This window comes from Juglans microcarpa x Juglans regia, chromosome 5D (genome assembly GCF_004785595.1).
Source record: "Juglans microcarpa x Juglans regia isolate MS1-56 chromosome 5D, Jm3101_v1.0, whole genome shotgun sequence".
NCBI classification, from domain to species: domain Eukaryota; kingdom Viridiplantae; phylum Streptophyta; class Magnoliopsida; order Fagales; family Juglandaceae; genus Juglans; species Juglans microcarpa x Juglans regia.
This window is the reverse complement of record NC_054602.1, coordinates 19,756,647-19,768,453: the sequence shown is the minus strand read 5'-3', so window position 1 is coordinate 19,768,453 and position 11,807 is coordinate 19,756,647. Positions and strand designations below refer to the sequence as shown.

At 34.0% G+C, this 11,807-nt stretch overlaps 1 protein-coding gene across 1 annotated transcript; it reads left to right on the top strand.

The window, feature by feature from the left end:
- Nucleotides 1-4,320: 4,320 nt before the first annotated feature.
- On the top strand, nt 4,321-10,738 carry LOC121265572 (calmodulin-binding protein 60 B-like). Its single transcript, XM_041169244.1, has 8 exons — nt 4,321-5,037; nt 6,250-6,325; nt 6,930-6,988; nt 8,183-8,676; nt 8,767-8,927; nt 9,007-9,210; nt 9,598-9,838; nt 9,943-10,738. The coding sequence occupies exons 1-8, from the start codon at nt 4,925-4,927 to the stop codon at nt 10,491-10,493; spliced, it is 1,899 nt and encodes a 632-aa protein (XP_041025178.1). The 5' UTR covers nt 4,321-4,924; the 3' UTR covers nt 10,494-10,738.
- The last annotated feature ends 1,069 nt before the right edge of the window (nt 10,739-11,807 follow it).

Genomic DNA, 11,807 nt, shown 5'->3' with positions numbered 1-11,807 from the left:
ATCGGCATTCCACGGGTGTGGTAGTTCGTTTCCTTAGGAATCTTTGAGGGGATAGAAGCCTAGTCAATTTGTGGCAACAACCACATAAGGGCCCTCCCAGCAGAGGTCCAGCTTTCCTTCGTCCCGCGTTGTTGTTCTCGTTTCCTTGAGTACCAGTTCCCCTACTTTGAATGTTCTCAGCTGCACACACTTATTGAAGCACCTCTTGACCCTTTTTTTGTTGGCTATGGCCTTTATTTCTACTTCTAGTCGGACTTCTTCCAGCAGGTCCAGTTGTTCTTCTAGTTGTTTGCTATTGGATTCTTGTTCGAAGTGTTGAACTTTGTATGTGGGAAGTCCAATTTCCACTTTGATCTTGATGAATTTGCTTAATGTAATTCCAAATTCAGAGTCTTTTTCAACCTCAATTAGGTTATCTAGGGCCATCCTAATTTGTATAGCGTTTTCTTGTGTCATGTGGTCTAGTGGGAGACCATGAATCTGTATGCAGAAAATTAATGGTTCAATCGAATCTCCTGTAGAGTCAAGCCAGCTGGCCAAGACTTGAGAATTAGCAAGTGTCTTTTGAAATTCCATGGGCCTTTGATGAGGATTCGTTGCTGGTCTTGAGAGGATTAAAAGGTGAATAGGAATAAGTTAGCTTACAGGTCTTCAATTAGGAATTTCTGTATGAAATTCCATGTGTCTTTAATGCCTGCATGAACAACAAATTTATTCAACGGGCATTCACCAACTAGACACCTTGCCAATGCAAGATATAATGTTTTTTTTTTTTGTTTTTTGTTTTTTTTGGCTTCTTCCATTGTAGGTTTGAGCTTGAGGTCTTTCCAAGAGAGAACTTTAGGACTGGTTTGAATAGAAAAATACTTCCAACTCATCTCATTTTAATATTCAAATACTACCAATACAATCATTTTTCATAATTTCAAATCTTCAACTTTTTTATCTAACTATTACCTAATTATTACAATTTTTCCAAACTTCCAAACAAAACACCAAAAAACCAAAAAAAAAAAAAAAAAAGAATCAACTTTTTCAAATTCTAAAAAAAAAAAATATTAAAAAATTATATTCTAACAATATTTTAATTTTATAATATTTTTATCCAACTTTTTATCTTTCATTTTCCAAAACTTCATAAAACATCATAACTCAAACAATTTCTAACTCATCTCATCACAACTTAAATATCTCACTACTATTCACAAACCATCTCAACTCACTATCTAAACCAAGCCATTTGTGAGATAAAAAATCCAAATTCATCCATGCAGTGGGATTTCGAGTTTGGTTTATTTTTTTGGGTGAAAGGAAGAACTCCATTCAGGAGTAAGGTATCATTGGGCTATGTGGAGAGACTCTAGAAAAAGAGAGTAGGGATCGTCTTAGGGATCCAAACAGCAATTAAATACAAATACTTTTCAGTTTTAAATTTTAACTTTTTTATCTAATCATTATAATTTTCTTAAATTTCTAAAACAAAACACAAAAAAAATTTAACTTTTTCAAATCTCAAAATAAAAATAATATTATAACAATATTTTAACTTTATAATATTTTTATTCAATATTTTCTCTTCCCTTTCTCAAAATTCAATAAAACATCTTAACTAAAATTATTTCACTACTATTGACAAATTATTTTACTACTATTTATAGATTTCGCATCATCTCAACATCCAAATGATGCCTAAACAAATTAAGTGGAAACTAAGTAGGCCCCGTTTGGTTTCACAGATAGTCTCAACTCATCACCTTCTATCTCATCCCATTTTATATCAACATCCAAACACCGCTGAAATACAAATACATTTCAAGTTCAAAATTTTCAAAATAAAACACAAAAAAATTCAACATTTTCAAATTTCAAAACAAAAATAATATTAGAAAATTATATTCTAACAATATTTTAATTTTATAATATTTTTAATCAACTTTTTTAATCTCATTTTCTAAAATCTCATAAAACATCTTAACTCAAATCATTTCACTACTATTTACAAAATATATCACTACTATTCACAGATTTCTCGTCTTATGTATATAACCAAATGAGACATTTTCATAATTTTGTAAATAGTAGTAAAATGATTTGAGTTAAAATATCTTATAATGAGTTTTGGGAAATGAGAGAGAAAAATTTGAATAAAAATATTAAAATTTTATAAAGTTAAAATTTTATTTGATTAATATTATTTTTATATTAAATTTTGAAAAAGTTGTATTGCATTTTGTATTTTGTTTAGAAGTTTGGAAAAGTTGTATTAGGTTTTGTACTTGAATAATAATTAAATAATAGCTAGATGAAAATTTTAAAAATTTGAAATTGAAAACTGTTTTGTGTTTAAGTTAGGGGTATAAGGTTACCGGTCCGAATAGGAAAACTCGACCAGATCGAACGATTTCGTTTAGTCTAGACCGGACGACTAACCTTACCGGTCGGTCTGGGTCTCTAAGCTTTGGTATTTCTCGATTTTCGGTTCAGTGTTGAGATATGGTATTTTCAACCCAGGTTGGACTAGACCGACTAAACTATATATATATATAGTTTTTTTTTTAATTTTAATTTTTCTATACAGTATTTTATATAATAGTGGTATAACTTAATTATGTAATTTTCATTTAACTTATAATCATTAACCATATAAAATGTTAAATATACTATTAAATATTAACTAAATAGTGTTTTTGGGCTCTTTCGAAGGCTCGCCCAAATAAATAGTGTTTATTGGTAATTAGTTTGGCATTTAACAAAAAGTGTCACATTTTGCACAAGCTCAAACTGAATGGACCGAAATGATCAATAGATCATATATATATATCTCATTCCATCTCATTTACTATCATATTATTCCATTTCATTTTCTTTTCAAATATCATTCAAACAAAAATATTTTTAAACTAATCATTACAACCTTTTAAAATTAATTATTGAAACTTTCTCAAACTTTCAAACAAAAAATAAAAAATAATTCAAATTTTTTAAATTTCAAAACAAAAATAATATTAAAAAATAATATTCTAAAAATATCTTTATTTTATAATATTTTTTATTCAATTTTTTCTCTCTCATTTTTCAAAATTCAACAAATACATAATTCAAACTATCTCAATGTTATTCATAAATTATCTTATTAGTATAATACTATTTATAAAATTATCATATCATTTAATCTAATTTCATCTCATTCTCCAAACATCCTATAAGGATATTTTGTGTTTATCTTTCTATGGAAAACTCCAAACAATGTACTGAAAGTGAATTAGACACAAGGAGTAACAATCTAAAGGAGTAGACATTGCAAATTGGAAAAAGATTGTTACAAGTTTTTTTTTATTCTGTTTTGAGGATCTCAAGAAAGAGAGATATTAAATATATAAAATTAGTAAACACTACAACATTCATTATTATGTGTAGATTTTAATGACATAATTAAATATTCAATACATACTGTTTATGTGACAAATTTATTTACTTGAATTACTTGAATCTAAAGATTCGTTTAAGGAGTGAGATAAGATAATAATTTTGTGAATAGTAATAAGATAGTTTGTGAATAATATTAAGATAGTTTGACTTAAATATTTTATGAAATTTTGAAAAATGAAAAAAAAAAAGTTGAATAAAAAATATTATAAAGTTAAAATATTGTTAGAATATAATTTTATAATATTATTTTCGTTTGAGTATTTGAAAATGTTGAATTTTTTTTAATTTTTATTTAAAAATTTAAAAAAATTATAATGATTAATTTAAAAAAATTATAACGATTAATTTAAAAATTTTATATTTAAATTATGTTTGGAACGAGATGTGTTCATGGTGGCACAAGTATTTAAATCTAAACCATTGACTTTAACCTCAAATTTGTGGGCTGTGTTATAATTATGTTATAGTTTCGAAGACCAAAATATCAAAAGAAAAGGTAAACTTGAACTCTGATTCCTCCGTTGTCGCCATTGTTTTATATTTTCTTTTCTCTTTTTTTTTTTTTTTCGGATTTCGTTAGACGAATTAAATAAATACAAGATCTAACGGCTGCTACCACCAGTGCACGCTTAATCCCCAGTCGTCGCCCACACAGGAACACCACCTCCCCCAATACCAACACGTGCTGGTCAATATAGAAGAATTGAATAAGATTGCTCACGACTTATGGTCAATCCGACGGTCCAGATCTCCCGATCCCTTGCTACCCGAGATCTCAGCCACCACTCAGAGATTCGACTACTGTTGGAGCCGTCATACTGATCCCGCACGCACTCGGGAAAGGGGAGAGAGAGAGAGAGAGAGAGAGAGAGAAAGAGAGAGGCTTCGTAGCAATTGCTCAAAGTGTTCGTATCAGGGAAAATTCGAAGACGCTTCGCCGAAACTTCTCAGAGACTCGAAAATTAAAAAGGCTCTCTCGATTTTTATTTTTATTTTTATTTTTATTTCACTTTCCCGCTCGCCTTTCTTTCCTTTTCTTCTTGTTTTCTCGTCCTTGTGAATCCACGACACATTCCTGTTGTCGCTTTGGATCGAATCTCCGTTTGGTTGCTGAGAGAACTAAGGAAACTAGAAGAAAATCTTTTTTTCGTTCTCTCTCTCTGTGTTCATTTTTTTTTTTTGTTGGTTATAGAGATTGGAAATGGAAGTGAAAGGAAGTTTTATCTTTACGTAACTGGAAAGCTGGTTGTTTCTTATTTTGTTGAACTTTCTCCTTAAAATAAAACTTCCATTTCGGTTGCTGAGAAGGTAGGGAAACTAAGAAAATAAATCTTGTTCTCGAATCTCACACGTTGCTAGTTTGTTTGTTTATGGAAATAGAGAAGTCTTAGTCAAAGTGAGGTTAGGTTCATGTAATTGAAAAGTTCATATCGTGTTATTTTTCTTCAACTTTCTCAGCAACCGAGCAGGACAGTTTAGTTTAGTAATAGTGAAAATGCAAACGAGGTATATGGAGAGATCAAATAGCATGGTGAGGGAGAAGCGAAGTTTGGATGTAACTTCAGCAGAAGAAGTTCAGCCTGATAGGAAGCGACCTGCTCTAGCTAGGTATATCTTCGTTCAATCGGTCCATTTTTTTTCTGAAATATTTTATTCGTTTTGGAGTTCTTACCTTAAGGCTTAATTAAGATTTTGTGTTTGTTGTTTCTATGGCTCTAATTTAACAGTAAGTCTGATGTTTTTCATAGAAGCTGAAGCGAGAAAGTGTATCAAATTAATGTGAATTCTACGATAGATTGGTTTTGCTTATTTAGGAATAAAATTTCATAGAATTTGTTTTTTAGATTTGATCTTAGCATTAACTTGGTAATTGTGAACTAAGAAAACCCTTTGAGGTTCAAATTACCGGTTGTGCGGTTACAACTATCGTCCTCTTCCTTAAAAAAAAAAAAATTGTGATGCTGCAAGCCTGCAACTAGTTCATCGGAATCGGACAGCGCAGAGTTGTGCTGATTGTGCCAACTGTTTAACACCAAGGTGTCGGTGCACGCATGGTGCCTTACACATGGATGTCTAGACAGCTAAGAAACAGAAAAAGCTATGGATATAGGAACGTCCTTATTACATTAAATATAAAAAAATTTAATAATCCTGTGTAGATGTATGTCTTTTTCAACACGGTTCCTGGTTAAAAGTCTTTTCAAGCTACGTGTTTTATGAGGTTGCTGGTAAATTCTTAATCAAAGTTGGTCATTGTAATCACTACAGAATGGCTGTAAATGAGCTTGTCGTGGCAGTGTACGATTAAAATCGTGGAGATAATTTCTAAGGGTCGGATTGGCTAACTTTCCATTTAATTACTCGAGACGTATTAAGGGTCTATGCATCCTGAAATTGATCGAAATTTTGTTCTCAAACACTTCGTGTTAATAAAAAAAAATTTGTTATTGTTTCCCTTTCGCACCATTCGCTACTGTAAAGCCTTCTCGTACTCTCTTACGTTGTTTAATGCCGTCGGCGTATATCCTTCAAGTCTTGCGAATAAAGTCTGAATTTATGTTGATTATTCTGTAATACTCACCTCTAAAGTTGGTTTGCCTTGGTTTTTCTGGATGCTTATACTTCCGATATTCATGGGTCATTATGCATCTAAGAAACAGCTCTGCCTGTATACCTAAGAATATGAAGCGGATTTTAAAACCAATTTGGAATATTAATATCTTGGTGTTATGTTTTTCATTTGTTATAGCTGAATTGTATTTCCCATGCGGTGTTGATGGCCTTCGGATATTTTTATTAAAAGTTTTTAGTTTCGTGCAGTGTAATTGTTGAAGCTCTAAAGGTGGATAGTCTGCAGAAACTTTGTTCATCATTGGAGCCTATTCTCCGGAGAGTTGTAAGATAAATTAGCTTTCTTCTATCTTTTTCTCCCCTCCACTGAAGATTTAGGAAAACTTTCTTTTCATGTTTCATCATGAAGTGATTAATTTAATTTTTTTATAAGTAAAACTTTAATTTAATTTATCAGCCTTCTAGCTAAATAATGGTCTTCTTTTTACCTAAGGGAGTGCAGAATTGAAGTAACGGAGTTTTACTGCTCTTTTTCTTTTTATTATTCATAGGCTATTAAATTTTTTTTACAGCACATCTAACACAACAATAAATGGGACTACAACGTTTTTAAGGACATTTATGTTTCTGAAAATGGGGCTCAAGCACAAGCACAAGCACATTGGTCATTGGAAATCTTTCTTGAGTGTCTACTATGTAGCTGAAGTTTGGTAGCTGAGTTTGTTGTATAATATTGTAAAATAGTCCAAAAACGTGTTGTTCATGCATCCAAGGTTGTCAAAAAGTCTTGGTGATTTTAATATAGTCAGAACTCCTTTGAAAAAGTGTCTGAGCCAGTTGGCTGACATGTTTGATGGTGAAATTGTCCTTCATTGGTATATAGACATGGTGTAATGCTATTGATGTTTCTTATGTATGCCACTGAACAGGTTAGTGAAGAAGTGGAGCGTGCTTTAGCAAAATTGGGCCCCGCCAAACTTCCTGGGAGGTATTCTAATAATTGATATTCTTGGTTTATCCATGCTCACTGAAATAATAATAAAACATGCCCTTTATTCTTTGAATTCTTCAATGAATAAAACGATTGGTCTGCTCATAAGAAGTAAAGGGTCTTGTTATGTGTGATTTTATTACCACTTTTTAAGTTGTATCTGCAACCGGTTCAATCTAGAGATCCAATATTGGGGTTCATATTGTGCTAGTGTGTTCTGGGTTTTGTCAGCATCGCCATTCCATGATTGTTGGGGTTAGGGTCACATTATGGGAACTGGCCTGGGCTTCCTGCCCCAGTAACAGCTGGCCATACTTTTCAATTTTACTGGACGGGAAGGGTAAAATTTTCTTTCAGTTCAGAGAAGGATGCTGTTCCTTAAATCAGATAGACCTTCTACCCTATTTTTTATTGGATTTTGGATAAACTCTGGACTTTTTCTTCTCGATTGTTGGAGCCTAAACACCATAGCATATATGGTGGGCTCTCTGATCCATGGATTGATCTCTATGCTTGGGCAAATGCCACAACAGCCCCCAAGTTTCCAGCTATTAAATTTTAAGGGTTTTTTTCTCTTTCTCCTTTTATTTTTCTTGCTAGTTGGGTGTGCCCTTTTGTAGCTTCCTATTTACTTGGGTTGCAACTCTCTGCGGCTTCATTAAATTTGCGTTACGTATCAAAAAATTTTTTGCATCACTTAAAAAAATTGGATTGGAGGGTTGATTTCACGATCCTGTAGTGCAAAAGTCTGAAGAGATGTTGAGATGAGTTGAGTTTAATTATAAATAGTAATATTTTGTGGATTAGATAGGTTTAATTTTTTTAAATTGAAATGAGTTTAACTTTTTATGTTAAAATGTATGAAATAGGTTGAGATAAATTTAATTTTTTTATGAGAAATTAAGAAAATAGTAAATCTCATCAATAATTAATTTGAGATGAATTGAATTTAATTCATCAATAAAACACAGCCTGAAACTCGATTTCTCATGCCACCACACAGAGTCAAATCCCACTGGGTCTGGATCAGGATTTTTTGCAAGCTAGATGTCTAATCTTTGGGTTTTGCACTCATTAAAAAAAATTATACTCTTGGCTTTTGTTTCATTTCTTCGTTTTTTTGGCTTCTGAGACGACATTTATCTATTGTTTCCACTAGTGAGATTATTTGAATTATTGATAAAAATTCAGGTCTTCACCCAAACGTATAGAAGGGCCTGATGGACGAAACTTACAGCTGCACTTCAAGTCCAGGCTGTCCCTTCCTCTCTTTACTGGAGGAAAAGTAGAGGGGGAGCATGGTGCTGCAATTCATATTGTTTTGATTGATGCAATCGCAAACCATGTTGTCACATCAGGTCCAGAATCTTCAGTGAAGTTAGATGTTGTTGTGCTTGAAGGTGATTTCAATAATGAGGATGATGATACCTGGAATGAAGAAGAATTTGAGAGTCATGTGGTGAAAGAGCGCGAAGGAAAGAGGCCGCTTCTGACTGGGGATTTGCAAGTGATACTCAAGGAAGGTGTAGGAACATTGGGTGATCTAACATTTACTGACAACTCAAGCTGGATAAGGAGCAGGAAGTTCAGGCTAGGATTGAAGGTTTCCTCAGGCTGTTGCGAGGGCACCCGGATACGTGAAGCAAAAACAGAAGCCTTCACTGTTAAGGATCACCGTGGAGAATGTGAGTGCAGAATTAGCCCCAATAGTTTATTCCATATATCTTGCATGTGCCTCTTGGAAAGATGGTAAATTTTATTTTTTGGATTTGTAGTATATAAAAAACATTATCCACCTGCATTACATGATGATGTTTGGAGATTGGAGAAAATTGGGAAAGATGGGTCATTTCACAAGAGGCTCAACAAAGCTGGAATTCATACCGTTGAAGACTTCCTAAAACTTGTGGTTACAGATTCACCGAGATTGCGGAATGTAAGAATGCTGGATTTGTCTGTTAAATTCAAACCCCTATGTTGCAGATTCTCATTATGTTCCCATTCTTATGTTGCAGATTCTTGGAAGTGGCATGTCCAATAAGATGTGGGATGTTCTTGTAGAGCACGCTAAAACTTGTGTACCAAGCGGGAAGGTTTATGTGTATTATCCTGAAGATGAGAGGAATGTTGGTGTTGTTTTTAACAATATCTATGCGTTATGCGGCTTAATTGCCAATGGACAATATTTCTCAGCTGACTCTCTTTCCGAAAGTCAGAAGGTTATAGTTTATCTTTGGTCTTGAATCAATTTGAATGATCACGTTGGTTTGCATTTCTTGTTGTGGTTAACTAATGTACTTATAGGGATCACAAACCAACTACATCAACCTTTAATGCTCCATAATTTTCTACATGTTGCTATCATTTTTCACATGAAGAAATATACAGGTGGAGCAAGTTTTAGGGAAAATTACATTTGGCAACCCAGAATTGCCATCCATTTTTTTTCAATATAGAATACCCCAAACAATATTTCTCACTTGTTTTTTTGTTTATAATATCAATAAATTCGAACTTATGTAATATTGGCCAATGAAATGTTCATCTTGTAGCTTTTGGGAAAAATGATTGAGTTTAGAAACTGAGATTGGTTTTGGTTTGTGCAGGTCAACGTGGACTCCTTGGTGAAGAAGGCATACGACAATTGGATGCATGTTGCAGAGTATGATGGAAAGTCACTTCTTAGCCTTAAGCAAAATAAGAGCCTGGGTGCTTCTCAAAGTGATGTCCCAACGAATTTACAAGATTATTCAAACTCGTTTGACCAGCAGTTCACCCTACCAAGCCTGCCCATTGCCGTTCATTCGGAGCAGCCTTCTATGGATTCAGTAGGCATAACAGTTGGAGGTATGTAAATATTGGTATAAAAATTGCAATAGTTCACTTGGTGATACGCATTTGATGTGACCATATAGTTCTGATTCCTGATTATGTGTATTTTCCCTCTCTAGGATATAATGATGCTATGACAGCCAGATTCTCTCTACCGTCTCCGAATGTGAATCTCAATGCTCCTATTCAGTTTGAGGGCACTTCATTCCCCCTACAGAATCCTTTGGCCAGCGTTTCTCACCAAGCGCAACTTCCAAAAAGTGACAACTTGCTGCTCCTTGGTCATCTACAGTCATCCACATCGGGATTCCAGGCAGTTGGTGCATCCAATCTTACTTCTTATAAGGAAGAATACTTCCCAGAGGAAGAGATTCGTATGAGAAGTCATGAAATGCTTGAAAATGAAGATATGCAACATCTCCTTCGAATGTTGAGCATGGGAGGCCATGCGCATGCCTCCATTAATATGAATGAAGATGGATACCCTTATTCATCAGCATATATGGGCACCCCATCTCTAAACTACAACTTTCATGATGATCGAACTCGTTCATCGGGAAAAGCTGTTGTAGGGTGGTTGAAGGTCAAGGCTGCCATGAGATGGGGCATCTTTGTCAGGAAGAAGGCTGCTGAGAGACGGGCTCAACTTGTTGAGTTGGATGATTCATAGATGTGGCATGTAAGGCAAAGTTGATCCTGTTTTGATGTCAATATGCTTACTCTTCTCTGCCAGTCTGAATCATCTCAAGCTGAATTTGTCAACGTGAGGAAGGACCGGGCATGGTGAAGCAAAAAACCTAATTGGTGGGTGGAGCCATGCCTCTGTTCCGGACGTTGCTTGGGGTTATAATTCTGACATCTGAGAATCTGTCTCATGTATAGTGCTAGCCTCTAGAGTAAGTTTATATCTACTATTAACAACCGGATTACTGTTGTGTTTTACAAATAAAATGCTGTCCTCTCAACATTCTTGCCTGCTAGTACTGTAGACCGACATAGTTGAGCTGCCTCTGTCGAAGACTTGCTAAACGGAGATACAAGATCTCAGCGGTGACCTTCCAAAAGGGTGGGAAATTAGCATCACTTGTATATTTTGGCTTATATATTTGGAAGTGAGCAGGGGATACGATACTGGTGGTTAACTCAATTGTATCACTTGTAGTCATGTCAAGCATGTTGTACCTAATTGTGTTTTTTGTTCCAATCTGTTGTATCTGTTAGTTGAAATTCAACGTAATTGGTTAGTATTGTATGTTGCTGCCTTGTAACACGAGAACAATAAAAATTAAATAGTTAATGGTAGTGACATAGTGATTAGTGTTTAGTTGACTCCTTGCTGCATCAGATATATGTGCCTTGAGGACTGGTATTCATCTCATTTTCAGCCCAAGTGTGATATGAACAGAACATACTCACCTCATTCACCTTTCTTTCTCTATTTGGATCCTGCCTCTACACAACAAAATCAAAAGATCCATTGAACCAAAGATCAACTGGAAAGTGGAAACCAGGTTGCAGGATCCAACTAGCCATAAATGTTTTATATTGAGGATTGGCCTGCACTGCACAAATTAGCTAATTTATGGTTGAATCTCCAATGTTCAATGATCTAACGAACTCAATTGCATTAGTCATGAACCGTAAGCCTAGTCCACAGATGCAAGCCAACTGTCCTCTGTTGATAATGATTAACGAGAAATGATATATACATGTCCCAAATGCACAAGGTCGATCTTTGTTCACTATTTTCCATGAAGAGAAAAAAAAGGTCGGTTTGGCTCATGGTTTAAGGGGGTCGGTTTGTCAAGACTCAACCGAACCGAGGTTGCATTAATATATATTGTAAAATATCAATTAAATATAATTTGTAATAAAATTATATATATATATATATATTTTTTTTTCACTAGAATTAGAAGTATTTTTCTATTTTTTTCCTCATTTGAGTTTGAGTTTGCAATTTGTCTTTGAGCAACATGGCCTA

Coding starts and splice junctions, on each gene's coding strand:
- LOC121265572 (XM_041169244.1), top strand. CDS start 4,925: ATGCAAACGAGGTATATGGAGAGATCAAATAGCATGGTGAGGGAGAAG. Junction 6,989..8,182: donor CCCGCCAAACTTCCTGGGAG/GTATTCTAATAA, acceptor ATAAAAATTCAG/GTCTTCACCCAAACGTATAG. Junction 9,839..9,942: donor AGTAGGCATAACAGTTGGAG/GTATGTAAATAT, acceptor TTCCCTCTCTAG/GATATAATGATGCTATGACA.